The sequence below is a fragment of the Pezoporus flaviventris genome, unplaced genomic scaffold, assembly GCF_033815535.1.
Source record: "Pezoporus flaviventris isolate CSIRO_AGI_PZ_B2104156 unplaced genomic scaffold, CSIRO_AGI_Pfla_v1 ptg000107l, whole genome shotgun sequence".
Taxonomy (NCBI): Eukaryota; Metazoa; Chordata; class Aves; order Psittaciformes; family Psittacidae; genus Pezoporus; species Pezoporus flaviventris.
In genome coordinates, this window is record NW_026892655.1 from 1,025,754 (window position 1) to 1,053,226 (window position 27,473).

The 27,473-nt window shown below is 60.7% G+C and overlaps 2 protein-coding genes across 2 annotated transcripts in view; both read left to right on the top strand.

Annotated features, from left to right (window-relative positions):
• The first annotated feature begins 176 nt into the window (after positions 1–176).
• On the top strand, positions 177–3,907 carry DHX58 (DExH-box helicase 58). The gene is given in 13 exon segments (XM_061477551.1): positions 177–331; positions 405–619; positions 727–917; positions 1,070–1,186; positions 1,379–1,505; positions 1,576–1,782; positions 1,835–2,005; positions 2,008–2,057; positions 2,174–2,323; positions 2,436–2,597; positions 2,842–3,005; positions 3,185–3,281; positions 3,448–3,907. Coding segments are annotated over 13 exon segments (1,986 nt in total). The 3' UTR covers positions 3,628–3,907.
• Positions 3,908–16,480: 12,573 nt separating this feature from the next.
• The window catches only part of LOC133281774 (zinc finger protein 385C-like), a 58,174-nt gene continuing 47,181 nt past the window's right edge, over positions 16,481–27,473 (top strand). Inside the window, exon 1 of the mRNA XM_061477589.1 lies at positions 16,481–16,625. Coding sequence (XP_061333573.1) covers positions 16,589–16,625 — 37 coding nt within the window. The 5' untranslated portion in view covers positions 16,481–16,588. The remainder of the gene's footprint in view (positions 16,626–27,473) is intronic.

The following is a 27,473-nucleotide window of genomic DNA, read 5'->3' on the forward strand; positions in this document are numbered from 1 at the left end:
GGATGGAGAAGGCGACTTGGGGGGGGGGGGGGGGGGGGCCGGGCGCGGCTCCGGGAGCTCCGTTCGGTTTCGGTTTCTGTTCTGTTCTGACTTGGGGGGTGCCGGTAGCGCGGCTTGGGGTGGGGCGGGTTCCGATGGGTTCCCTGCCCCGAGGTTCGCTTCCGATCGGTGGCCCCATGGGGCTCCGCGGGTACCAGCGGGACGCGGTGGCGCCGGCCCTCGACGGCCGCAACTGCATCGTGTGGCTGCCCACGGGCGCCGGCAAGACCCGCGCTGCCGTCTACGTCTGCCGGCGGCCCCTGGAGAGCCGACGGGGCGGGAGGGTGGCGGTGCTGGTCAACAAGGTGCCCCCCTCACCCCGGTCCTGCTTCCTGCCACCACGGGGCCCACGGGCCGGCTCTGAGCCGGGTGTCGCGGGTGCACTTGGTGGAGCAGCACGCCAAGAAGGAGTTCCAGGTGCTGCAGGACGCGTTCAGGGTGACGGCCGTCAGTGGGGACAGCAGCCACAAGGTGTTCTTCGCCGGCGTGGTGAGGCAGAGCGACGTGGTCATCTCCATGGCCCAGGTCCTGCAGAACGCGTTGGTCAGCACCCAGGAGGATGCGTGTCTGGAGCTGACGGGTGGGTGCTGCGCCCTGCGCCCCGCTGCGACCGCCCTGCCTCAGCCTCCGCCGCTGCCCGGAGCGTCCTGCTCCGCTCACCCCGATCCCTGCCTTTGCCCGGCGCAGAGTTCTCGCTGCTGGTCATCGACGAGTGCCACCACACGCACAAGGGAGCCGTCTACACCAAAATCATGGTGAATTACCTCCAGCGCAAGCTCGGCGGGCAGCAGGACCTGCTGCAGGTCCTGGGTCTGACGGCATCGCCTGGCACTGGGGGGGCACCCTCCTTTGAGGGGGCTGCGCAGCACATCCTGCAGGTAGGTCCTGCGTCAAGGTGGGATGCAGCGGGTGCTCCTCGGGGTGGCTGTTGATAACTTGGTGTGCAGACCCTGGGGAGGGCATCCCCAAGGCCGCCGGGGTGCTGCATTGCTGTGGGCTCAGGGCTGGAAGCAGGGTCTCGCTCCCTCAGCTCTGCGCCAACCTGGACACGGAGACAATCGCGTCGGTGCAGGAGGAGGCGCAGCAAGTGCAGAGCCACGTCCCGCAGCCCAGGAAGCAGTACGACCTGTGCCAGGAGAGAGCGCAGGTGAGGGGTGCTGAGCACCGGGACCATGTCCTTCCACCCGCTTAGCTCAGGCCAGGGTGAGGAACCGGTTGACCCAGAGCTTTGGTGTAAGGGTGCCATGCAATCAGCTCCTAACCCCAGGCTGTGCTCCGAGGCTGTCCCGAGGAGCACCATCCCCAGTTCCTCTGGTCCTGAGCCCCTCTCTGCTTTCAGGACCCCTTTGGCGAGCGGCTGAAGGAGGTGATGGAGCGGATCCAGCAGTACATGGGCATTCCCAGCCTGCCGCAGGACTTTGGCACGCAGCTTTACGAACAGAGCATCGTGGAGCTGGAGAACAGAGGTGAGGTGGAGCAGGGCCGGTGGGTGGCACACAGGGCCAGGCTGTGACTGCAGTGCCCGGCCCTCCCCAGCGGCAGAGAGGCTTTGCCGCCGGACGCGGGTGTGCGCGCTGCATCTGCGCAAGTACAACGATGCCTTGCTGCTCAAGGACACGGTGCAGATGCTCGACGCCTTCCAGTGCCTCCAGCAGTTCTATGACACCCAGGACGTGAAGGACCCCACCGAGCGGTTCCTCGGCGCCACGTTTGAGGGGGACGGAGGGGTTTGGAGGGGGTTGGGTGCTGTGTTTGGGGTTGGGGAGCCCCCCTGATGCCTTGCTCGCCTGAACAGAGAACAGGGCAACCCTACAGGCGCTTGCTGGGGACCGGCGCTATCAGAACCCCAGGCTGGACGAGCTGGAGGCGATCCTGCGGGGGCACTTCCAGCTGCTGGGTGCTTCTCGCGGCATCGTGTTCACCAGGACCCGTCAGGGCGCGCACAGCCTGCTCGGCTGGCTGCAGGACACGTCCTCACCGGTGCCGGTTACAGCAGCCAGACCAGGCCCATGACGCAGGTGAGCAGAGGTGGGGGGGGGGAAGGATGGGAGCAACCCCTCTGCACGCTGCGGGTGCTGCTGGGGCTCGGAGCCCCCGCGCAGCTGCTGAAGCATCGCCACGGTCTCCCCCCCAGCATGAGCAGCAGGATGTGATCAAGCTGTTCCGCAACGGAACCCTCAACCTGCTCTTCTCCACCAGCGTGGCCGAGGAGGGCCTGGATATCCCCGAGTGCAACATCGTGGTCCGCTACGGGCTGATGACCAATGAGATCGCCATGATGCAGGTCCCCGCGTGGGCTCCCTCCAGATGCTCTACCTGTCCCTATGGGAGGACATGGGGAGGGGTAAGGGGAGATCCAGCCATGTCCCTCCCTGCATCTTGCCCTTCTACTGCAGGCTCGGGGCCGTGCCCGTGCTGAGAACAGCGTCTACTTTGTCTTGGCCAAAGCCAACAGCAAAGAGGTCTCCCGCGAGCTGCTCAACGAGGAGCTCATGGAGCTGATGGAGAGGGCGATCAGAGCGGTGCAAGCCATGCCGGAGCAGGAATACCGCCTCAAGGTGCGTGCTGGGCGCTGCCCTGAGCACCAGGAGGGACAGGCAGCTCCTGCCTGTGTCTGCCGCTTGGGCACAGCTCCCTGTGCTCTGGTTTTGGTGGTCTGCTCTTCCCTTGGGATGCGGTAGGGCGAGGTGCATGGAGCAGTGCCTGCCCTGCTCCTCGTGCTCTCCAGGACACTGCGTCTGCCTGCAGCCCTGTCTCTTGCTGCCCGTGCCCATAGCCCTGCGCTGACCCTCCCCTGTCCAGATCAGGGAGCTGCAGCAGGCTGCCGTTGCCGGCTGGCTGATGAAGGAGGCCAGGATCAGCGAGAGGCAGCAGCAGCACGACCTGGATACCGTTCACCTTCACTGCATCAACTGCGGCGTGGCGGTGGAGGGCATGCACCACGTCAACGCCAACCCCAGCTTTGGGTAGGAGCTGGGTACTGGTAGAGACAAGCTGCTGCTCCCCCCATCCACGATGGGCAGGACCCTGCTGCCAGCTCCGTCTTGGGGACACCAGTCCAGGCGGGGTTCAGAGCGCATGTGGCTGCCTGTTTCTGTGCCCTGGCCCATGGTCCTGAGGGTGTCTTTCGGTCCTTTCCTTGCAGGTTGCACTACTGAGTTTCCTCAGGGAAAATCCAGTCCCAGAGGGCTTTCAAAGACTGGGAGCCGGGCTGCTGCATCGCGTGTAGTGGGTGCAGCCAGGTGAGTGCTGCAGTGCCTCTGGCTGAGGAATGGAGCTGTGGGTCCCTTCTGCACATTCCTGTGTGATGTGTGTGCTGCACACGTGGGATGCAGACATGGGCTGTTGTCCCCAAAGGGGATGTACCCCACTGCCGGCTGTGTGATGGTCCTCTCCCTGCCCACACAGGACTGGGGAATGGAGATGCTCTACCGGCAGGTGAAGCTGCCCATCCTCAGCATCAAGAACTTCGTGGTAGAGACACCAGCTGAGAAGAGGAGGTACAAGAAATGGAGGGCTGTGACATTCCCCATCAAGGAGTTTGACTACCTGCAGTACTGCTCTGACACCTATGGACAGTCCTTCTAGCACGGGCTCTGCTCCTTCTCCCGTCACCTTCGGCATTGGAGTCTCCATCCCAAGCCACAGCTTGCTCCTCTTTTCCTCACTGGCCCGAGCCACTGCAGCACATCCCTTTGCCAGAGCCTGAGACTGCAGGAGGAGACTTTGCTGTGCCCACGCAGAAAGGATGGGACCCTGAGATGGGAAAGCTCCCAAACCCTTCCCTGCCTGCTGGTGGCTGCTCTCCATGCTCCTGCCTTCCCCTGATGCCCCCCAGCACTGCTGGGCTCTGGGGCTGTCTCACAACCCTGCCGGTGGCCCAGGGGCCAGGGACGTGGCCCAGCATTGCTCTGGCAGCCTCCAGCCTGCTCCGTGAATGTGATGGTTCTCATTAAAGACGTGTGTGAGCTGGAGCAAGGGAAGAGTCGGCAGCTTCACTCCTCGTGAGAGCTCGCCGTGCGCAGGCAGCTCCCTATGGGACCACCCCATTGTCGGGTGGAGAAACAGATCCCCCCCATGCTGCCAGCACAGGGGATCCCAGGAAGGCGCCTGTGTGGGGCTGCCCCAGTGGTCTCCCTCCCTGCGGCCCCACTGCACCCTCCTGAAGACTGAACCTTCCAGGGGCCCAGGACAAGGCTCGGTGCCTCCAGGGCAGCTCAGCCCTGTGGGATCGCAGCCAGAGCCGCGGATGGACTTGACCTTCAGGCAGAAATCACAGAACCCCCCTGGTTTGGGTTGAGGGGCCCTTAAAGCTCCTCCAGCTCCAACCCCTGCCATGGGCAGGGACCCCTTCCATAGAGCAGCTTGCTCCAAGCCCCTGTGTCCAACCTGGCCTTGAACACTGCCAGGGATGGGGCAGCCACAGCTTCTCTGGGCACCCTGTGCCAGCGCCTCAGCACCCTCACAGGGAAGAGCTTCCCAAATGAAAGCCTGAGCTCAGCCCGACTCGGATCGGGGGGGGGCCCGGGTTCCGCGTCCCCCCCGATGCTCTCCCGCCGCCGGTCGCTAGAGGGAAGCCCCGGCCCGGCCACGGGGTGAGGGCGATGCCCGGGGGTGCCGTCGGGGGGAGGCTCAGCCGGTGCCGCTGCTCCGTGCGCGCCCCTTCCCCGAGGGGTCCGGGGCCGGCCCGGGGACCTCCTGCTCCGGTGGCCGCGGTCTGGCGGCGCTCCCAGCCCACCGGGCACAAGGACCCTTTCCACCGGTCCCCATGGGCGCAGCGGCACCGGGATGCCCGGGTGGGATCCGTGTCCCGAGCAGGTCCCCTCTCGATGCAGGACCCTCGCAGCGGCCCCGCAGCACCGCGCACTTCGCTCCAGGAAGGACGAGGAGCCTGGAGCAGAGTTGCGGCTCCTGCCCGTAATGGGGCTTAGCCCAGTTTCAGGTGGTGGCAGCCCCGGGGGAAACGTGAAACCAACCTCCCGTTCATCAGAAAGTGGGTAATGAGGCCGTTCGAGTTATTTGTAGCTCTCTATGGGCTGAGATGGCCTCTCCTGCCTCTCCCCAGGCAGAATCCCTCCTGCAGGGACCCCAGGTCGTTTCGCTAAACTCAAACTGCCCTGATTTGCGCACGGAGAATCCAGGCTGTGCGTTAACCTGATGGGTGCCTGCAGCTCTGGGTGCTGCGAGCTCTTCACCAGCCTGGGTGGATTTGGTGAAAACCCCCAGATCTGGTTGCTCAAACCCAGCATTTCTGCAACGTTGATCCAAACTCACCCATTTTGAGGGGGTGGCCCCGACCCCGGGGGATGCAGGGCCAGGACAGCAGCACTCTGCGGGGCTCTGCAGGCTTTGCAAGTGAGTCTGCATCCAGCCTCTGCTTGTTCCTCCCTGTGCATCTCTGCTTCGATGCCAGCCCCATCTGGCTTCTGCTTCCCAGGAGCTCGGTCACCTTGGGCCTGGCAGCAGGGAGCAGCCGAGCTGCAGCAATTGCTGCTGTGACCTTGGCTGGTGTCCTTCAGAGCCAGCATCCTTCAGAGCTGGTGCCCTTCAGAGCCAGCATCCTTCAGAGCTGGTGCCCTTCAGAGCCAGCATCCTTCAGAGCTGGTGCCCTTCAGAGCCAGCATCCTTCAGAGCTGGTGCCCTTCAGAGCCAGCATCCTTCAGAGCTGGTGCCCTTCAGAGCCAGCATCCTTCAGAGCTGGTGCCCTTCAGAGCCAGCATCCTTCAGAGCTGGTGCCCTTCAGAGCCAGCATCCTTCAGAGCTGGTGCCCTTCAGAGCCAGCATCCTTCAGAGCTGGTGCCCTTCAGAGCCAGCATCCTTCAGAGCTGGTGCCCTTCAGAGCCAGCATCCTTCAGAGCTGGTGCCCTTCAGAGCCGGTGCCCTTCAGAGCTGGTGCCCTTCAGAGCCAGCATCATTCAGAGCTGGTGCCCTTCAGAGCCAGCATCCTTCAGAGCTGGTGCCCTTCAGAGCCAGCATCATTCAGAGCTGGTGCCCTTCAGAGCCAGCATCCTTCAGAGCTGGTGCCCTTCAGAGCCAGCATCCTTCAGAGCTGGTGCCCTTCAGAGCCAGCATCCTTCTGAGCTGGTGCCCTTCAGAGCCAGCATCCTTCAGAGCTGGTGCCCTTCAGAGCCAGCATCCTTCAGAGCTGGTGCCCTTCAGAGCTGGGCTCATGCAGCCGAGTCCCAGGCTGTGTGAGGGTGTGGGGATGAGCATCCCTGTGACCCCATTAATCCACCTCCTCCGAGCACGCTCTCCCTGCATCCTTCAGCCCAGGCAGAGGCAGTGGTGGTTGCTCCCCTTTGATCAGCCATTCCCATCTCTCCTGCATCGATCAGGTCTGGAGTGCACTGATAACCCGCTTCCAGAGCCACAGGGACTCAGGGAGGCTGGAATTCTGTGTCTGATGAAGTCTGCAGGCCATGGGGCTGCCCAAGCGCATCCCCAGCCCGCTCCCAGCAGGCTCCCTCCATGCACTTGGCAGCATCTTTGCTTTGCACCCCTGCCTTGGGTCAGACCTCTGGCTTGGGGGCCCTCTGCCCCATGGCACAGTGTGGCTGTGCCCCCATGGAGCATGGCAGATGTCCTGGCAGCACTGGTTTGGCTTCTGTGCTCAAACCAGGCTGAAGCCCCACTTCATCACTCCAATTGCCCTGTCCACAGCCAGGCATTAGAGAGAGCTGCTGGACCGGTTCTTACACACTAAGATACCCCCTGCCAACAGCCTCTGGATCTAAGTCTGTGGCTTGGAACATCTTTGCTTATCTCAGCTCCCTGAGGCACTTATGTTCCCGGCCATCATAACTCCCTGCCTGTAAGTGGAGCCAGGCACCATCAGCCCCACAGCAAACAGCTCCTGCAGTGGGTTTGCCTGGCAAAAGTGGGATGAAGGTGATGGTGTGGGGACGGGCACAGCGCCGGCAGCACCCTTAGGCTCCGGCAGCCGTGTGCTCCCAGATCGGAGCGAGGGCAATGCAACGACTTCTTTTTATACATCCCATTTCATTTATCACCAGCGCATCGGGAAGCAGCAATTCACCTTTCAATGCACCAGCTGAAAAAGCCTCCGGCTCCGCTCGGCTTGGCAGCAGCACGGATTGGCCCTTTCCCGAGGCTGGGTGTTTAGCAGAGACTTAGAACTCAATCTGTTTAGCTTATCAAAAAGTAGCCTGAGATGTGACTTGATTACAGCACACAAGTACCTTCCCAGGGAGAAAACTGCCGGGTATTAAAGGGCTCTTTAACGCAGGGATAATAAGAACCGAGGGCTTGAAGATAAAGTCAGACAGACTGAAACTCAAAATGAAGTCCAGGTCTGCAGCAAGGAGGGTGCGGAGCAGCCAAACAGGATCCCTGCGCATCCCTCTCCGATGATGCCCTGGGTGGACTGCGGGTACCCGGGGCTGGGGGTTCTCATCCCGGGGGACTCCATCCTGCCCCGCTGGCTCTGGTCCTGCGTGGATGCAGCTCCTACAGCAGCAGGATGAGGGCCTGGATTTTGCTTCCCAGGCACATCTGAAGCTCTTGCTGTCGCATGGTCTCTGCTGGAGGCCGGGAGCGCGTCAGCCCCAGAGGTGACCTTTGCTGGGACAGCTGGAGCCTCCCGCTCTGTACCAGGGGAAATTCCAGCCGGCTGAAAACTGCTCATCCTGGAGGAACTCGATCCTGGCAACCAGAACCTCCTCTTCCCACTGCCAGGAGCGCGGCACCCCGCAAAGCGTGCGGGGCCGTCCCCGTCTTGCTCAGCCCCACAACCAGCGCCTGCCCATCTGATGATTCCCCTGGGATGTGAGCAAGTCGGGTTGCCAGTGGGTTAAACGTGGGGATTAGCATCAAACAATTCCCCTCCTGCCCCAAGCGGGGAGGCAGGAAATAGAATCACTGCAGTTTCATCCTGCTCGGGCTACAAACGCTCCCTGGCGTGTAGCTGGGTGATGCCAGTGCATCAAAAACGGGGGTGAAAGAGGCATGAGGGCCTGCATTTGGGTTGTGCATCGTCAGGACACGGGGAAGGGAAGGGATGCAGCACCCAGTGGGTGCTGGCACAGCCCGGGGCCCACGGCACGAGAGGAAAGGTTGGAAAAATCCCAAACAACATCTCATGCGCTAAATCTCAGCTTGTGATTCTGAGAGCCGGCTTTATAATGGGATCTGTCAGAAACCCGTCACGCTTCATGTGCAGCTGCCAGCGGGCTCTGCCCCTCTCCAGCTTGAGGAAAGATGGGGCAGCCCCTGCTTTGGCCTGGTGACCCCTTGAGTGGTGCCTCAGTTTCCCTCTCTGCTGCCATGGGAGGCAGTGGGACGATGCCGGTGCCGCTGCAGCCGTGGGAGCCCAGCAGCCTGCGGCTGATGAGGAGCAACGTGCCCGTGTGCTCTTCACCTGAGTAATCAAACCCTTTACCCAGCGTTTGATTAAAGGCCACAAAACGTATTAGCTGTGATTCTTCCTCTTTGTGTTTGTTCCCTTCATTTGTCCCTCGGAGATGAGGGTTACTCCGGTACTTATTAGTCACAAAGCCCTAACCTCGCGCTGCGTTCCTGCTATCTGAGAAATGAATTATTAATGGTGCATTAAACAGAGACTGGAAAGGGGCCCTGGGACACTGATAATCAGGAGCTAATTGAGGAAGAAATGAGATACCGCTCCCATTGCAGAACAAGGACTGTGCAGCGCTGTGATACCAAAGGTGACCCTGCTGCCACTCCTGGGGCAACTGCGCCGGGCTCTGCCTGCCCAGCCCTTGGTGATGGGTCATGACTGTGTGCTCTGTTCTGGCCAGGATGCTCTGCCCTGGTCAGGATGCTCTGCCCTGGTCAGGGTGCTCTGCCCTGGTTGGGATGCTCTGCCCTGGCTGGGATGCTCTGCCCTGGTTGGGATGCTCTGCCCTGGCCGGGATGCTCTGCCCTGGTCAGGATGCTCTGCCCTGGTCGGGATGCTCTGCCCTGGTCAGGATGCTCTGCCCTTGTCGGGATGCTCTGCCCTGGTCAGGATGCTCTGTCCTGATCGGGATGCTCTGCCCTGGTCAGGATGCTCTGCCCTGGTTGGGATGCTCTGCCCTGGCTGGGATGCTCTGCCCTTGTCGGGATGCTCTGCCCTGGTCAGGATGCTCTGCCCTGGCCGGGATGCTCTGCCCTGGTCAGGATGCTCTGTCCTGATTGGGATGCTCTGCCCTGGTAGGGATGCTCTGCCCTAGTAAAGATGCTCTGCCCTGGTCAGGATGTTCTGTCCTGATCGGGATGCTCTGCCCTTGTCGGGATGCTCTGCCCTGGTCAGGGTGCTCTGCCCTGGTCAGGATGCTCTGCCCCAGTCAGGATGCTCTGCCCTGGTCAGGATGCTCTGCCCTGGTCAGGATGCTCTGCCTTGGTCAGGATGCTCTGTCCTGGTTGGGATGCTCTGCCCCGGTCAGGATGCTCTGCCCTGGTCAGGATGCTCTGCCCTGGCCGGGATGCTCTGTGTGGCCATGGCAGCATTTGGCAGGGAGGCTGAACACGGCAGAGGCAGGAGTGCTCAGACCCTGACGTGCTGTTTCTCTGTGTGGCATCAGCTGTGTCCCCACTGCCCAGCCTTGCTTGCGGGCTGTGGCACAGAGCTTCCTGGCACAGGCAGTGGGGAGCAAACAGCAGCAGCAGTGAGCAGGGACGTGCAGTAAGAAAACGTGGGGCTGGCACACACAGGGGGGCTGGCACATGTGGGGAGGGCTGGCACATATAGTGGGGCTGGCACACACGTGAGGCACTGGCACACACATAGGGGGCTGGCACACACACACGGGGGGCTGGCACACACTGGAGGGGGGCGCTGGGCTGGGAGCATCCGGGGCTCAAGCCAGAATGAGGAAGAAATAGGACAAATGCATTCAGGGCCCTGCAAAGCTGCTGCATCCCAGATTTTTGATGCCATGAGCAGCTCCAAGCTGGGAACACTCAGCTGCAGGGAGAAGGCTTCTTCCTTCAGGCTTCCCATGGGCTGGCTGCTGGCAGGGGCTGCTCCCGTGTCCCCGGGGTGATGTCCCACCTCGGCTCAGGGTGCTGGATCCTGCCTGCACCTCAGTGAGCTGCTCACAAGTGGCTGGGGCTGAACGAGTTCAATCATCTTTTATTGATTCCCTTCTGCTGTTTTATGTCCCACCTTGGGGCCGGGGCCTGTCGCACTGCTCCTCTTCCAGCCTGCCTGCATTAAAGCATGAAATATATCCCCCTGTAAGCCCGAGCCAGACCTGTGTGAGCTGTAAAACCCCTGCAGCAGCTGAGGAGAGGCTGTGAAAAACGCTGCGGCACGGATGAGGTCCCCTTCGTGCTGCTGGGGATGGAAAACCTCCAAAGCAGGCTCTCGCTATCAGGACTGAGGGCTCAGGGGGCTGGTGGGAGCAGGCAGGGACTGGTCTGGGAGAGCAGGAAGAGGGCATGATGGAAAGCAGCGTTTCTTTTCCATTGTAAACCATACTGTCCATGTGGATGAAGTGGTTGGGGTTAAGACTGGGAGGTGGTGAGCAAATCATAGCTTTTCACTATGGTGCCAGTTACCGACTGGAAAAGGGGAAGCTGGCAGCTCCCTGCAGTGCAAGCAGTGGGGCAAGCAGTGGGGCAGGCAGCGGGGCAGGCAGCGGGGCAGGCAGTGGGGCAGGCAGCGGGGCAGGCAGTGGGGCAGGCAGTGGGGCAGGCAGGGCAGTTGAGCTCCCACTCAGGTGGAGCCAATCGGCCTCCCCCACCCAGGACTGAGGCTTTAAAGGTGAGCTGGGTGGTGGTGATGGAGCTTGGGGGCTGCTGGGGCTGTCTGGGGGGAAGGAAGGAAGAGAACCAGGTTTGTTCTGGGGGGGTTTGGCCAGTTCTGGTGCTGGGATGGAGCTGGTGAAGTCTTTCAATGGGATGGAGATTGCTGGGATGGAGCTGGTGAGCTCTTTTAATGGGATGGACATTGCTGGTTCTGGTGCTGGGATGGAGTTGGTGAGCTCTTTCAGTGGGATAGAGGTTCCTGGTTCTGGTGCTGGGATGGAGCTGGTGAGGTCTTGCAATGGGATGGAGATTGCTGGGATGGAGCTGGTGAGGTCTTGCAATGGGATGGAGATCCCTGGTTCTGGTGCTGGGATGGAGCTGGTGAGCTCTTTCAATGGGATGGACATTGCTGGTTCTGGTGCTGGGATGGAGCTGGTGAGCTCTTTCAATGGGATGGACATTGCTGGTTCTGGTGCTGGGATGGAGCTGGTGAGCTCTTTTAATGGGATGGAGATTCCTGGTTCTGGTGCTGGGATGGGGCTGGCCTTGGTGATGCTTCCTGAGCCTCAACGCAGGAGGAGCCTTCAGGAGCCAGCAGCGAGGGGCAGTGCAAACACCCTCCCCCCAGCACAGATCCCTCCCAGCACCATGGGCTCAGCATCAGGGTCCCCGCTCGGCTCCAGCGTCACAGCGGAGGAGCCGCAGCTGATCCAGACTCTTTGCATAAATATTTATGCACTGATGCAATCCTCTTCTAAATATAAAGCCTTATCTGGAATTTCATTTAAACATTGAGTGTAGATAATTTATTTATAATTAATGTAGACATCAAGTCCCATCTCTGGAATGCCTGCGAGCTTTCAGTTATAACTGGGAGGTGAGGCAGGAGCTAGAGGCTGGGCCTCTTATCAGTTTCATTTCAATTTTCCTCCTACAGCAAGCGAAGCTGCTGCGGTTCATCTCGCACTGGGAGGAAGCACAAACCTCCCCTAAAATAGGACTTTTATAGGGAGCATGCAAGAACCTCGTCTTTGTTCCTCTTCTTGCCTTTGATAATGCTACCCGGGCTCGCGGCTCCCTCCGAAGTGTTGCTCTTCCTGAAGAATAAGGCTATTAAAAATTAAAGCCACTTTTCCATATAATAAAATTTACTCCCCGCAATTACGCAGAGGGGCGAGTTATCTTCCTCGGGTAGATTTTAATTAATAGTTACAACAGGAAGGGGAGAACAACGGCCATAAAATAACCGAGGTCTCCCCACTACTGGTGAGTTATTGGTGCCCCTTTCTGCAGGGAGCCGGTGCCGGCGTAGGGTGAGCAGTACCAGGCCAGAGCGCGTGGGATCAGCAGAGCTGTGGAGCATCAGCTGCTGTGAGCAGCCAAAGGTCCTAAGCCAGCTCCCCAGGGTAAAGGATGGGCTCCAGCACCCTGCATTTCCGTGATGGAGAGCACGTTCTTGCTGCCTTTTGGCTTCCAAAGGCTTTGCTCGTGTGGGCTTTTGTGGGCTCGAGGTGGGAATCCCTCGTGCGTAAAGGTTTGGTACCACCCGAGATGACTTGGAGGCTTTCGCCCTTGCCTTTGCTCCCAGCCAAGCCCCCCATGGTGGTGTGAGGGTTGCGGTGAAACAGGCACCCACCATGCTGGGGTCACTGCCCTTTTCCTGCTGCCCCAGGGACCCGCTGGTGGAGCCAGAGCTCAGTGCCAGAAGCACAGTCGCTGCTGTCGGCCATGGGGACAGGCACACAGAGAGGTCACTGAACCTCCCTTAGCAGCAGGAAGGTGCTGCTGGACCAGGGGCTGATCTCTAAAGCACGTCCCTGGTGCTCACTGATGTGGTGAGGACCCTTCCTTGCAGAAGAGCCCGGTCAGAACCTGTCTGCAAAGTGCTCATGTGGAAAGGGCTTATGAATGGAAAAGCTGATCCCAAGTTTACAGCTCTTGCAGAGCGCAGACCTTTGCCTCTGAGGACACTGAGGGCTCCTCTGACTCCAGATGTGGGTGTTGGCTGATGTGGGTCCAATCCCACATCTGCCCAGAGCCAGGTAATCTGCTGATTGCCCAGAGAAGCTGTGGCTGCCCCATCCCTGGCAGTGCTCAAGGCCAGGCTGGATGAGGCTTGGAGCAAGCTGCTCTAGTGGAAGGTGTCCCTGCCCGTGGCATGGGGTTGGGATAGGATGAGCTTTAAGCTCTCTTCCAACCCAAACCGCTCTGGGATTCTATAACTTCCCACAGGCTGGTGCTGCCCATCTTCTTTAGCTGGTTGTGGCTGCTGATGCTCTGCTGCCTGTCTCCCCACCACCTTCCCCTTTTTCCTGGCTGTAAAGACACGATCCCCCATTGATCTGGGTCTGAAACATTTATGAAATCTTTATGGGCCTTTGAAAAGGTTTTAATTCCCTGACAGAGCCGCTTTCCCCCAAAACACCACTGATGACTCAATGAGCAATTAGAGGCTCGGCAGCTGCGGAGCAGCCGCGGCAGCTGCCCCAGCAGCTTGGCACAGCAGCCGAGGAGCCAGCCAGGCTTCCTGGAAAGCCATGCCGGGGCTGAGCCACCCTTCCCGGCTAAGGGACCCCAGCTGGGATGTGCCACCCCCCCCCCCCCCCCCATGGGCTTTGGTACCCGGCAGCATCAGCACAGGGTGCTCCCAGCGAGGGGTGCTCCCAGCGAAGGATGCTCCCACCAAAGGGTGCTCCCAGCGAGGGGTGCTCCCAACGAGGGATGCTCCCAGCAAAGGGTGCTCCCAGTGAGGGGTGCTCCCAGCGAAGGGTGCTCCCAACGAGGGATGCTCCCACCAAAGGGTGCTCCCAGTGAGGGGTGCTCCCAGCGAAGGATGCTCCCAGCGAGGGGTGCTCCCAGCGAAGGGTGCTCCCAGCGAAGGGCGCTCCCAGCAAAGGGTGCTCCCAGCAAAGGGTGCTCCCAACGAGGGGTGCTCCCAGCAAGGGGTGCTCCCAGTGAGGGGTACTCCCAGCAAAGGGTTCTCCCAGCGAAGGATGGTCCCAGCGAAGGATGCTCCCAGCAAAGGGTGCTCCCAGCAGAGGATGGTCCCAGCAAAGGGTGCTCCCAGTGAAGGGTGCTCCCAGCGAGGGGTGCTTCCAGTGAAGGGTGCTCCGAGCTGCCGGTGGGGTGACAACACATCCACGGGTGTAGAGCGCTGGGTTAACTGTCAGACTTGTCATGTACTGAGTGTGGAGCTGCTGAACCCCACAGGCGCGAGGGAGGGCGAAGCTTCAGCCTCGCCAGTGTTTGTTCCCTCGTAGGCTCGGCTTTTCTCTGTCAAATGCAAAAGCTGCTGGCCAGAAATGAGCACGGCGTGGGAGAAACTTTGTGAGCAACTGCAGCGAGGTGGAGGATGCGGCTGTGCTGTTCCTTCTGCTCCTCTGTCCCACAGCGCTTCCGTGCAGTGCAGCAGGCGGTGACCTTCCCTTTGTTCAGAGATTCCTCTCCGTGGTCAGAAATGTCTGCGGCGAACTGGAAGGTTTAAGGACGAGTTTCTGCTGGCCTGGGCACAAACAGCATCTGGGAGAGAAGCTGAACTAAGGCCAAGGCCAGGGCTAAGCTGGGCAGCGCTGCTGAGATGGGTGTCGCTGGGCTGCCTTGCCCTGACTCTGTGCCTGGATGGGGAAACAGATTTCCTGACAGTTGGAGTTCGTGTTGAGCCGGCTGAGGCTGGGTCTGTGTGGGAAGGCGATGGGAGCAGGCAGGGCTGGGCAGGGTTGTGTGGGAAACCAGGAGCAGAGCATGGAGTCGGTGTGAGGGAAAACATCTCTGCAAGCGCTGGGATCACAAAACCTGTTTGCTGGTGGGGAGGCAGAGGCGGGCAGCCGCAGAGCTCCTGCCAAGCATCACTGGGTTGGTCCCTCCGCGGGGACAGGAGGGAATGGGCACAGGAGTTGGGTTGGATTCCAAAGATGCCTGCGTGCAGGCTTGCCAAATGTACCATGAAAACTGTGGGAGATGGGAAAGGTGGCAAGAGGAAACATTGCACTGGGCTGCGAGCGATCCGAGCGGCTGCCTGCGGGAGGGGAGCGACTCCTCCGTGCTCCCAAGTGCTGGGAGGCGTGGGTTGGGAGTGAGGCCTCATCCCGCTCCTGGAAGCGGGGAGCATGGGCACCTTATGATGTGGTGGAGGCAGGATGAGGGCGTAAGGGTTAATGGGCATTAAAAAAGCCAGTGAAGGAGCTGCAGCCCTACCTCCGCTCCTTGGAGAGGGAGGCTCCGCTGCAATAGCCAAGCTCCTGACAGTGAAGGTAATGCAAGGTTTGAGATCCATTAGAGTGCCTGTAATTATTTATAGGGAGGGGAAAAAAACACAGTAGGTTGTGAAAACCGGATGGCATGGCAAAGACAGGCGTTGGAGAAAGGATTCTTAAAGTAATTCACAGCGGGAGCTGAGGCTGTGCTTTGGAACCTGACCCTGGCTCCGGTGGCAGAGAGGGAAGGGGCTTTTGGTGTGGCCAGGCATAACCCAGCGCTGCTGGGCCCCATCCCCTTGTGTGCTGAGGTCTCCAGACCCAGGAATAGCTGCTGGAGGGGAGCCTGAAGCTTGATCCCTGCTCCTGGTTTCCACGCTGTGGGAGCTGGGGCTCTCCCACAGCCGTGGTCCTCCATGGGCTCCGCAGAGCTCAGAGCAATGTTTGGTCTTCCCACTCTGTCCTCTCTTCCAGCAGCACCCCCTCCTCTGCCAGGGACCTCATGGGGCTGATCAAACACCCTCGTCCTGGCATCAATTCCCCTTTGCAGTGGAGGCAGCAAATGGGAAAGAGCTCCCGGAGCTGGGATCCCTGTAACTGGGATCCCTGGAGCCAGGCAGAGCAGCTCCTGTGCACAGAGCTCGACGAGCAGTTCTACAAAGGGCTTTGGGATCCTCTCTAAGGTGTCCTGGAGGAGGGCAAAGTGTGCTTATATAATGTGTCTAGACAGACTGTTCCTGGGGGCTAGGGGGAGCAGGGGCCTTTTATTCCTGCTTTTCTATGTCAGCGCTGTGTGGCCATGCTTAAAGGTTCTGGGAGCTGCTAAAATATTAATAACCAGGCTGGTGATAGGACAGCACATGCTTTTGCACTCGGGAAGATGTTGATCTTAGCACAAGCCGTGTCAGCAAAGGAGCCTTTGCCTGGCGGGTGCCTCGTGCTCCAGCTGCAATGACTTAAGACTGAAGAGCATCTCCCTGCAGCTCCCTCGCTCCATCCCCATCTGCTCTGCTCCATCCCCATCTGCTCTGCTCCATCTCATCCTTCTGGAGCTGTTGGGCTCCTCCGGCCCTTTGTGGAGCAGCTGGGCAGGATGCAAGGTGTTATCCCACCGTCTGCATGGGTACCATGGCCATGCTTGGGTCAGACCGGGGCTCTGTGGTCCCCATGGGGCCACCTCCGTTGCCCCCTCTAAGAGCAGCTAAGATGCTGCTGCAGATACGCAACGGGGGACCCTCATCCCTGCAGCGCTGAGACCTGACCCCCGGTGCTGTGTGGGGCTGATGGCACCGGGCATCTCTGTGCCCTGAAAGTGGGTGACCCTCTGGGTCACCCTCCTCCTCCTCACTGACACCCCCCGGCTCCAACCCCCTGGGAAGGGCCTGGGGTGACTCTGCGGGGTTCCCCCCCCCCGGCAGCAGCCCTGTCTCTGCCGGGGCACCCGGTACCGAGGGGATGCACGGCGGCTCCCCCCCACCCGCTGCGGGCGCACGGCGCTGGCGGCGGGTGGGGGGGGAATAGGGGGTGGGACACGCGGCGGCGCGCGCGCTGCCTTCATCCCCCCCTCCTTCCTCCTCCTCTTCCTCCTCCTCCTCCTCCTCCCGGGAGCGCGCTCGCCGAGCCGGGAGCGAGCAGCCGGCGGGAGGATGCTGCAAACGGCGGCGGAGCCGGGCGGCTGGGCAGGTAGGGCGGGCGGGCGGCGCGGCGGGGGGGGGCTCGGTACCGCCGATCCTCCAACGAGCACCGCGGGGCCGGGAGAGTTGCGGCAGCAGCGAAGTTGTCGGGAGGGGAGGGATGCTCTGGGTGGGGGGGGGGGGTGCCCGAGGAGCAGGGAGAAGGGCCCGGTACCCGCCCGGGGGATGCTCGGGTCCCGGTACCCGCCCGGGGGATGCTCGGGTCCCGGCTGCGCAGCGCCGAGCAGAGGGGCGGGGGGGGGTCGGTCCCTCTCCCCCCCCCCCCCTTCCCTTCGGGAGGTGTCAGGGCAGGAGGGAAACTTCTTGGGGCGAACTTTGACGAGGCCCCATTGTCCTTCCCCCGCTGGTCGGGACCCCCGTGGGTGCGCGGCCGGTGCTGGTGGCCCCAAGGTGCCTGCGCCACCGGGGTGCACAGCGTGTGGTCCCCGCGGGCCTGCGGTGGGCTGGGGCCCGGGCGGTGTTTGCCAGGTTGTGACAGTGGCCGTGGGCCTCGCCGGGGCCCCACCGGGCTGCTGAGGGTGTTGGGGTGCTCCATGCACCAGACGTGTCCCACAGCTCGGCCGCAGGGCCCCCAGGGCTGCTCGCGTCCCTTGCCTTGGTGCAGGCACGGGGAGGTTCGTGTTGGAAATGGAGCTGAGGTTTCCTGGCTGCCTCCACAAGCGGTTTGTGGCTTTGGAAGAAAAGGACTTTGATTGAAGCCTCACAAAAGCACTTTCTGTTGGTGACTGGGGCAAGCGAGGGCTGTGTCTTGGGGTGGCTGCAGCCCGGTGCCCTTCGCCTGGCACGCACCGCTCAGGAGTGAACGTGGATCCCGAGGCTGCATCCTCACCCTGCGGACCTCCCGCTCTCCCCTCCGCTCCCCAGTGCTCTTTGCTATTAACTTGGAGCGGCAGCGAGCTGTTGCTCAGGAGTTGTGCGCGGGGTGGGGTAGGGCTGGAGCAAACCCGGCGGTCCCGGGGAGCAGGACGTGCCTGAGCCTGCCCTTGACGGCAGCGAGCTCCCATGGCGCTGGATGTGCATGTGGGAAACCAACTTCTTGGGTGGAAACAACTCCCTGGCATGTGCGGCTGCTTTGTGTTTGCAGGGGCAAACCTTGCAAGTGCATCTGGGCATGATTCTGCATGAAGGTAAGGAGGTCCAGGGCCCAGCTTTGCACTCCCAGAGCCTGCAAGGGGCTTCTAGGTTAATTCATGGGTTAGGGGTTAACTCACTGAAGGGGATCAACACCGGTGCTGTGCCCGCTGCTGCTCGAGCTGCCCGCTCCTGTGAGGGCTGGATGTGCCCATGGGTCCTGTGCAAGCTGGCAGCACCCCTGCCCTCGGGAAAGGGAGGCAGCGGCAGCATTCCCAATGGGACACGAGGCAGGAGCCGTCGTTGTGAGGGGTGTCTGAGCGGGGAGCTGGGGCTGTCTGTGGGAGCTGCTGTGCTTGCATGTGGGTGCCTGAAAATAGCATCAATGGGCAGTGCTGCTGGATGTGACTGCCCGGGAATGAACGAGGCTCTGTCCCCGCTGGAGCCTGGCCAGCGCTCCTGCAGCCAACACAAAGTCAAACCCACCCCTGTGGACTTGGGGATGTTTGAAGTGGCTGCAGGTGTTTTCCAATGGAGCATCCAGCCCCGCGCTGGCTTCTTGGCTGGGGAGCTCCATGGGGACAGGAGGAGCTGGTCCCTCGGTAGGTGCCGGGGTGACTCTGTTGGGGAGAACCTCTCCTGCTATGTGTGGAGTTCAGAGCCAGGCTGGTGCTAACGTGTGTGTGGGGTGAGCCTGCCTCGGCTGGTCAGAACGACTCCATAGAGTCCTGCTCAGGTCTGCCAGCCCCAGCATGTCCCCCTGCACCCTCCTGCTGTGTATCCCCCTGTGTACCCACTGGCTCAGTGCTGGGGCCGATGTTCCCAGCTGGAGCCTGGAGTAAAGCCCCAGCACAGTGGGTCCAGGAGCTCACCCGGCTGTGGCCATCCCCAGCCATTTCCAACCCAAAAATACTCCTCAAGCACGGCCCCAGCATCCTTGAGCATCGTCCAGTGGCCACAAAGGAACCCTGGTGTTGGGACTGTGATTTGCTGTGTCCCTGGAGATGTTCCCCTTGCACTGGCTTCTATCTGGCATTTCTGGGCTGATCTACGTCTTCCTACAAGTGCACTGTTAGTCTGCTGCTGAGCAAACACGGACCTTTGCACAGAGGCTCTCAGAGTCAAGCACTGAACATGTTAATCGGGTTGCTTCACACTGTTGAATTTCCAGCGCTGGAAGCATGGGGCAATCTCTGACACGTGCTAGACTGAAACATCAGAGGAACAGAGAGCCCTTCTCTGAGCAACACATCCCATCAAGCTGCTTCTCTTGTTTCCCGGCTCCATCAGGGCTGGTGTTTGTCTGTTCCAATCCCGGAGCCTGTGGCTCTGCAGCCCTTTAATCATTGCTGGGGAGAATAAAAGTGCAAAGCCGTGCGCCCGGGGCAGGGTAATGAAGCCCAGGAGGGTCTGCTTGTCAATTTACAAACAATATCGGGATGTACAAAGGCTGCTTCTTAGGCTGAGAATGCCTCCGAAATCGTGCCCTAATTTATGTGTCAGGAAGCCCCTGCCAAGGGCTGTACCTGGGCTCGCAAGGAAATCCAGGCTGCGGCTGCATGGTAACAAGGGCTCGGGTTTAAGTAGAACCACAGCAAGTACGTTGTAAAAGGGAACCTGGAGCTGCTCTGGCACAGGACGTGCAGGAAGAGTCCTGGTTTCCCATGGGATGCTCGCCCGGTGTTCCCGTGGCACGCCATGGGTGCAGGGCTGTGTCTTTTGGAGGTGTTAGGATGCTCTTGATGTTCTTCTGTGGCCTGGTTGGGGCTAGGGGGCTTCTTCACAGGGGCTGCAGGCAGGGGAGCATCCTCCCGCTCTCAGAGGGGCCATTGATGGATGGAGTCAGGGTTTTTCCATGAACCCCACCGCTTTTCCCCTTGTAACATCACAGCCTTTCCCCAGAACGAGTACCCAGGGGCTGGTGGCAGCTCCCATGGGACCACCGACCCCTTCCCTTGGGATTTGAAGCTCATGGGGCTGCAGGACCCGGCTGGGCTGAGCCTGGGCTGAGTCAGTGCTGCAGGGCTGGGGCAGCAGCTCGGCTCCGCTGGGGGCTCCGAGCCCTTGACACAGACCAAAGGGATGCGGGCTGCTCTGCATCGGGAGCGCTCCCGAGTCGTGATTTTCCCTGCTCTCATTATGGAGATTTTTTAATGAGCTGATAACAAAAATCACTGGGTAATTACAAGGGGAAACGTCCTGAGGTTGAGTCCTAACCCCTGCCTGGCTCTGCCTGAGGACCGGAGCTGCTCCTGCTGCGCCAGCCTCTGTGAAGGCAGCAGCAGCTGGTACCAGGGTGCCAAGCATCCCTGTGCAAGGTACTGGGCTCCTTGGGCCAACAGGGCTGACCCTGGCAGGATTAAGCCAACCCAGGGTCTGCTCTGCTCGGCTCCGAACCAGGCTGTGCCGGGCGCTTGGTTTCCAGTTTGGGTATTTCTGGCTCGGATGTCTGGTTGCTGGCTCCAGCAGCGGATGAAGGAGCTGTTGGATGTGGGGTGGGGTTTGTCAGTGCACGATCAGAGGCTGCTTCTCAGCTTCCTTTCAGCTCCCAGTGCTTTAAGACCTCAGCAGCCTTTGAGCTGGGGAGCGCACTGCAGCCCATTGGGCAGGAGCAAGGGGTCACATCGTTGTGGAACCATGGGGCAAAGGGCCAGGAGCTTTTTGGGGGTGATTTTTTGCCTTTATGTGTTGGAGCAGGAGGGATGTGGCACCAGGGACCTGGGCCTTGCTGGTGCTGCTGCCCTGACAGGGGCTCCCTGGATCCTACCAAGCGCAGGGACACGTGGCAGCGATGCCAATGGCCACTAATGGTGGCTACAGGAAACCAGTGCTCCAGAGTGGGACCCCGGCCCACTTGGCTTATGGGAGAGGGATGGAGCTGGAGCTCATCCTGCCTGGGGGTTGATCCTGGCTGCATGAGTGAGGTGCAGCATCCACAGGGATTCCTGGTCTCGGCGCATTCAAGCTCACTGCTCCGGGCAACACTGTGCAGAGCTTTGGCATTTGGTTCCCACATGGCTCTGCTTCAGTAATTCCCGGTGAATCCGGGCAGTAATTCCTGGGGATGGATTTTCCGCCAGAATTCCTACCATATTCATGGAGAAATAACTGAAGGCTTTGTGATGCTGCCTCATCCAGCACCGCCACTGATGCTGCGCCTTCCTTGCCTGCTCTGCAGGTCACAGAGACAGGAAAAAGAGGAATGGTGCCCGGGATTTACTATCTTTAAAACCAAGAAGCCTGCTCTGGGTGCCAAGGCTGGCGCAGAGGATGCGATGCTCCCACCGGAGATGCTGATGGCTCTGGGATGGTTGGTTTTGGGAAGAGGAACACCCGCAGCCCAATGGGGCTGGCTCCTCCACACTGGTTTTGGGGGGTTTGAGGGGTTTGTCCCTTTTCCTGTTGTCATCTGCGCCCCTCACCCTGCCCTGGCCCCGTGCTGCAGGGGATGCACCCATCCCAGTGCCGCTGTTGATCTTGGTCGGGAGCGCTGCTGCTTTGCATCCCTTTGAAGCACCTCAGCACAGAGCCCGTCTGTGCGCCGGGGCCTGGAGCTCCTCCTGAGGAGCCCTGAAACGGCTTTAGGAAAGAATCCCATCAAAATCCCACACAAGGGAAGCTTGTTCCGGAGCAGGCGGGAGCCGGGGGTGCCACGGAGCAGGATGCGGGGGACAAGACCTGGCTCCTGCCCCCCGGCGGCAGAGTCCTGCCCATCGCTTCCATCGCACGCAAGGGCAGAGCCTATAAATAACCCAGCTCCGAGGTTGCGAGCAGTATTAGGAACTCTCCAGGCTTATTTTTCAGCGCTGTTACGAAAGGGCTTGAGCGGATTAAAGCGTGCCCGGATTAATCCGTGCTCCGGAAGGCGCGGAGTGCGGGAAGGGCAGCGCTGCCGCCCCGGGAGTGCGGTGCTGGGCTCACTGGGGCTCTTTGTGCTCCGCGGGGCTGTGACTGGTGGGGCAGGGAGGGACACGGCAGCAGCCCCTGTGTCTCCAGCCCCTGGCTCACCCGCTGGGCACCTCAGGCAGCAGATCTTCACAGAACCATAGCATCCCAGCCTGGTTTGGCATGAAGGGACCTTAAAGCTCATCCAGCTCCAACCCCCTGCCATGGGCAGGGACACCTTCCACTAGAGCAGCTTGCTCCAAGCCCCTGGCCTTGAGGTTTCACAGCTCAATGTCAAAGTCCTGTCCTCTCCGGTTTCCAGGGGAGGCAATTAGCCAACAGGCAGCAGAGCAATGTAATGAGTGTGACGAATGAGCAAGCCAGTCGTGGTACAGGGCATGCTGTGCCCTCGAAGGAGCTTTTCCACTACGAAGGACTTGGGCAAATCCTCTTTGCCGAGGAAGGCGATGGCTGCACTGGGGAGATGCTGGCAGAAGGCACAATCCCCCCGAGTGATCCAGGGGCCATTCCCTGCTGCTGGATGAAGGAGCTTGCTCTTCTCCCACCAGTTGCAGGGAGCCGGACTCCTCTGCAGTTCCAGCTGGAGATAACACTGGATGGGGAGTGATGGAGATAACACTGGATGGGGAGTGATGGAGATAACACTGGATGGGGAGTGATGGAGATAACAGTGGGTGTGAGGTGATGGAGATAACACTGGATGTGAAGTGATGGAGATAACAGCAGTCACCTGCACCGAGGTCTGCGGGGTCAGGCAGCACTGCCCCCGGTCTCTTTCACCAGCAGCACCAAGCCCCATCCCGCTGTGGGACAGTCCATGGGCACCCCCAGAGCCCTCTGCCCAATGCCAAGGCAGGGGCCAGGATTTCTGTTTCCACCTGCTGACAGGGCATTGGAAAAGGGAGGATGAAGGGAGATCTGCTGGCGAGGGATTAAACCAGGGCCCTCGGCTGTATTTATAGAAGGTTCAGAAGTAAATCCGTCCTCAGACTGAATAAATATTTTGCTCAGGCAGGCGCGATCTTCAGTTCATCTGTCTTGGAAAGACTTAAATGAGAGGGGAATTGATTTTCTTCAGCTTGAACAAGGCAAGCAGCTCTCAAACCCAGATAGATGCTGAAGTCCCGTTATCAGCTGAAATGGGAAAGCAGCTGGGAAATCATTAAAGAAAGTGAAAACGAAGCTGCTTTAGGGAGGCTGCAATTCCCCATCCATCATCCCTGGCTCTGCCACCCCCAAGGGCTGCTCTGGGGGTCGGGGTCCAGCCCCATTTCATGCTGGGTGACTGCTGTGAGCTCCAGCAGCTCCCCGGGGTGATGGGAGCGACTGGCACTGGTCGCACTGGTGCAGGGCCAATGGCCCTGTGCTGGCGAGGTGGCAGCAGGGACCTGGGGGTGGCAGTGCTGGGATGGAGGGGGATCAGTGGAGATGCGGTGGTGGTACAAGGATGTCAGCCTCGGGTGTTGACACCACCAGGCACGGAGCCACCTGGGGCTGGGCCCGGCCCTCTCCACATCAGCCTTCAGTGCTTGGATGGCTGCGGCTGTGATGTGCTGCGAGGACGAGCGATTCCAGACGCATCCCTGTCTCCGTCCCCATCCTGATGGGATGCTGCCCTTGGGCTCCCTGGTGCTGCCAGGGCAGGCCGGTGTCCCCGCCGTGCTGCTGCTGCCGGTGGCACGGGCAGAGGTTGTCCCTGCTCGTTGCGCAGCAGAATCCCAGCTCAAAGAGCTTGTTAATTCAAGCCGGCCCCTGGTGTTTCCAACATCAGTTACTGCTAAGACATGAGCTTAGTGCTTTGCTCTTGACAAAAGCTGCTGCCGGGTGAGCTCCAGCGTGGTGCGAACCAAGCAGCGAGCGCTGCCCGCGCCTCCCCCTAAGCGGGGCTGCAGCGTTCCCCGTTCCTTTTCCCGGGTCATAAAGGAAGCAATCAAAGGGAGAATTAAGACAAGCCAAAGCCCTTGGCAGCGCTGCCTGCTCCCTTCTCTCTGTTTTCCAGGGGAGAACCGCATCGAGCGCTGCACTCGCCGCCCTGCGCAGGGCGGGGGGGGATGCCCGGTGCTGGGACACGGCTGGCAGCGCTGGCGGGGCCAGGGGAGGGTTTTGGTGCTCGAGCTCCGTCCGCCCCGCGCTAAAAAAAGCCCCGAGATGAGCAAAATTATCCGCTGAGTCACTAATCACTCACCGCTGCTTTAGTCACCAGCTCCCGCGCACGGGGGGGACGTTGGCTGCTGAGGGGGCATAAACGGGCTTGTCATGACGTTAAATGGATGTGGCCAAAAGAAAGTGCTGCTGACACCAGATGGATCATGAGGCTCTGCAGCCGCCGGAGCAGCTCAGTTAGTGATGATGCCTAATGAAACCTCTGATGAATTGCACCCGCGTGCGAGGGATGCTCCCCGTGGCAGCGCGGGTCCCCGCATCCTGGTCTCTGCCCCTCTCCATGGGCATCGCGGCTCCTGCTTGAGGATGAGCTGCTTCTCCGCGCGGTGCTGGTGTGGTGGGAGCACCCCCTGCTCGGGAAGGGGTGCTGGGGGTTGGAGCTGTGGTTGGGTGAGCGCAATGGAGGCACATCTGAGATCCTGGGACTTGGGAAAGCAAAGATGCTCCAGCCTGGGGATGCTCCATCCCCTCCTGCTCCCCCTCTTACCCGGTACCAGCAGGCACCTTCTCCTGTGGGCCACAGCACCCTTTGCTCTGCCATCTGCCCCAGAGCATCCTGGATGAGAAAGAGGGGTTATGGCTCAGGTGTCCACACGTTTGCAGCTGCAAAACAGAGGGATGGATGCTGACAGAGGGATGGGCTGCTGGGGGGGCCGGGTGGGTGTCACATTGCTGGAGCTTCCAGACAGAAATAGCTCCATGCACAGCCCCGCTTCCAGGGAGCCTGTGGGAGCGTGGCATCAGCTGCTCCATCCCAGGAAGAGGTTGGCTCTTTGCGGGGGTGTGATTGCTGCAGGCAAGAAAGGAGCTGGGGGCAGCCCCGAGTCTGCAAATCTCGGTCTGTGTGCGTGGGGCAGGGGCCTCTCTGGGTTTGGTGTGAAACAGCGCAGGATTGGACCATGGGTGTGCCCTTAATCCGCTGGTGTGGTGCTGCCTGGGCTGGACAGGACCGCCTGGCTCAGTGGGTCTCTGGTCCTGCAGCTCCCCAGCCTCAGTGTGAGGGCAGGCACAGGATGCTCGTGGCTGGGTACCATGTGGCATCTCTGCTGCACATCTGGCTCAGTGCTGGACCAGGCTGTCCCCATCGCTGCTGTGCTCTGACCTGCTCCACGCCAACATTCTCCCCATCCCAGGCAGTCCCGAGCCTCCCTCTGTGTCCAACACGAGAGGCTCTTTTAGCCAAGTAACCCCCGTGCCGGAGCCAAGCGCCTGTGAAAGGGCCTGTCTCAGAGCAGGAAGGAGCCATAAAGGGCCTATTTATGTCGCTGGCTCCTCACAATGTTTTCAGACGCAGCCCTCGCATGTTTTCATAGCAGCAACGCCTCCACCTCTCGCCAGCTGCCAGCAGAGACGAGCCTTTCGCTGCTGTCCTCCGCTTGCATCCCCATGCTCCGGGGGCTCTGCGTGGCCGTGGTCGGTGCTGGGGCAGTGCTGGGCTTGGTGGGGTGGGCATGGGGCACGGGCACTGCAGGGCTGGCTGCATGGCACAGGGCTGGTGGCATGGCACGGGGATGAATGCATGGCACAGGGATGGATGCATGGCACGGGGCTGGCTGCATGGCACAGGGATGGCTGCATGGCACGGGGATGGATGTATGGCATGGGGATGGATGTATGGCACGGGGATGGATGCATGACATTGGAGTGGCTGCAAGGCACAGGGCTGGCTGCATGGCACAAGGCTGGCTGCATGGCACGGGGTTGGATTCATGGCAGAGGGATTGATGCATGCCACAGGGAGGGATGCATGGCACGGGAATGGAGGCATGGCACAGGGAGGGATGCATGGCACAGGGAATGGATGCATAGCACATGGTTGGCACGCTGTGTGGTGCTCCTGGCTTAGTGAGCATCTGGGCAGGGCCACAGGGCTGAGCCAGCGCAGGGCATGTGTGCAGGGGTGAAGCAAGGAGCCCTTTTCCTGCCCTCCTCTGCCCCTCTGGCTCCTCCATCCACCTGGGAGCAGCTCTGGCAATGGGCTAGCTGGCTGCTGGGGTTCCTGTTGGGAAACACGGTCCAGAGGCAGCCGCAGGACCGTGCCTTGGCTGCTTCCAGCAGTCCCATCCGTGATGGTGGCACTGTGCCACCCATGGACGTGCTCAGGCCCTTGGCATGGATGGGCTGCGTTGTGCATCCCGGGAGGTGGCCTTGCCAGCACCGCTGCCCAGGCCACCTTGCCGCCGCCTTTCCCATTGCCTGGAATTTGCTGGCGGGCAGTGCTGGCCACAGCCCACCGGAGCAGCGGCAGCTCCCAAGCCCTGCCCTGGGAATGGCCATGGGGAAGAACCGGCCTCTCCTCCAGCCATGGTTCATGAGCTGCCCCCTCTGTGTCAGGCACCGTGCAGTGACAGCGCTGCAGCGATCCCGTGTCATACGTGCCACGCAGCGTGGGAGGTAGAGGAGGGAGGAGGAAGATCTTTCCCCTTCAGTGCCAATGCAGGAGGGAGGCATGAGCCTGGTGCTGTGGCTTGTATGGGGCTGAGCGAGGCTTCTGTGGGCACCCCCAGCACCCTGGGGACCCTGGAGCTGCTCGAGCCCTGTCCTGGCTGTGAGGCAGTGATGGGCTCCTTGTCCCCTTTGGGACCCAGAGCACCCAGGGCCGAAGTGGGAAAAGAGATGGGCAGAATGTCATGGAGTGCAAGGGCACATCCCACCACCGGTCCCTCCTCCAGCACCAGCCGAGCCTGCGGTGGGACCTGAGCCTTGTGCTGCTACAAACCCACCTGGAACCCCCCTGTGCCGTGAACCATCTGCAGCACGTACCCCGCAGGGCTCTGTGTTTTCCATGGCCGGCAGACAAGCAACTTTTCAGGAGTCCATGTAGGAATTCCTTTGGAACAGGGAAGCTGACCCCCTCAAATACCACCGATGGTGCTGCCCAAACACTCGAGCTGCCTCCTGCGCTGCCAACGCTCGCTGCCTTCTGCCCTTCGCAGAGCAAAGGTTCCTGGGTTTAAGCGGGCACATGTGCTGCTCTCCCGGCACAGCGGCCTCTGCCATAGCTCAGGATGCTCACGCTGCAGGGACTGGGCTCCTGCAGCAGCATCCCGGTACTGCAAAGCCAGGAGTGAGGCCGGAGATACGGGAGAGCTCAAACCAGGATGCGGGGAGGAGGTGATGAAATGAGGCCACGCTTAGCACTGAACTGATTAAACCCGAGCTCTAAAACTCTTTTCCTTGTCCTCTAGCCAGCAAGCAGCACCGAACTTCATTAGTCCATATCCAGGAGACACTGAAAGACGTGGACAATTAATTATCATCTGTCCTCTTTAATTTCCCTGCCTGTCAGAGACGGCTTCCCAGAGGTTCACAGTGTCTGAGGATGAGAGCTGAGGCTGGGAGCCAGCGCTCCTGCAGCGCAGCTCCTGCTGCTGTGGCCCTGTGATGGGACCCTCGTACCCCCATTGATCTCAGGGTCTCTGGGCTGGGGGCTTGAGGCTGTTGGGGTTTGATGGCTGGAAGGACCCCAAGCGCTCCCACAGTGTGCCCCATTGGTGGTGATGGGCTGAATGTGTCTGCTCCCTCAGCCTCTGCTGCAGCCTCTGGAGGGGTTTGGTGACACCTCAGCATTGCCATAGCGAATAAAGGGTTCCAAAAAGGGATCTGCAGATGGGGCATTCCCATAGCTGATGCTGTGGGCATTCCCAATGCTGGCTGTGGGGCTCCTCTCTAGCCCAGGCATGAGGCTGCGGCTGAT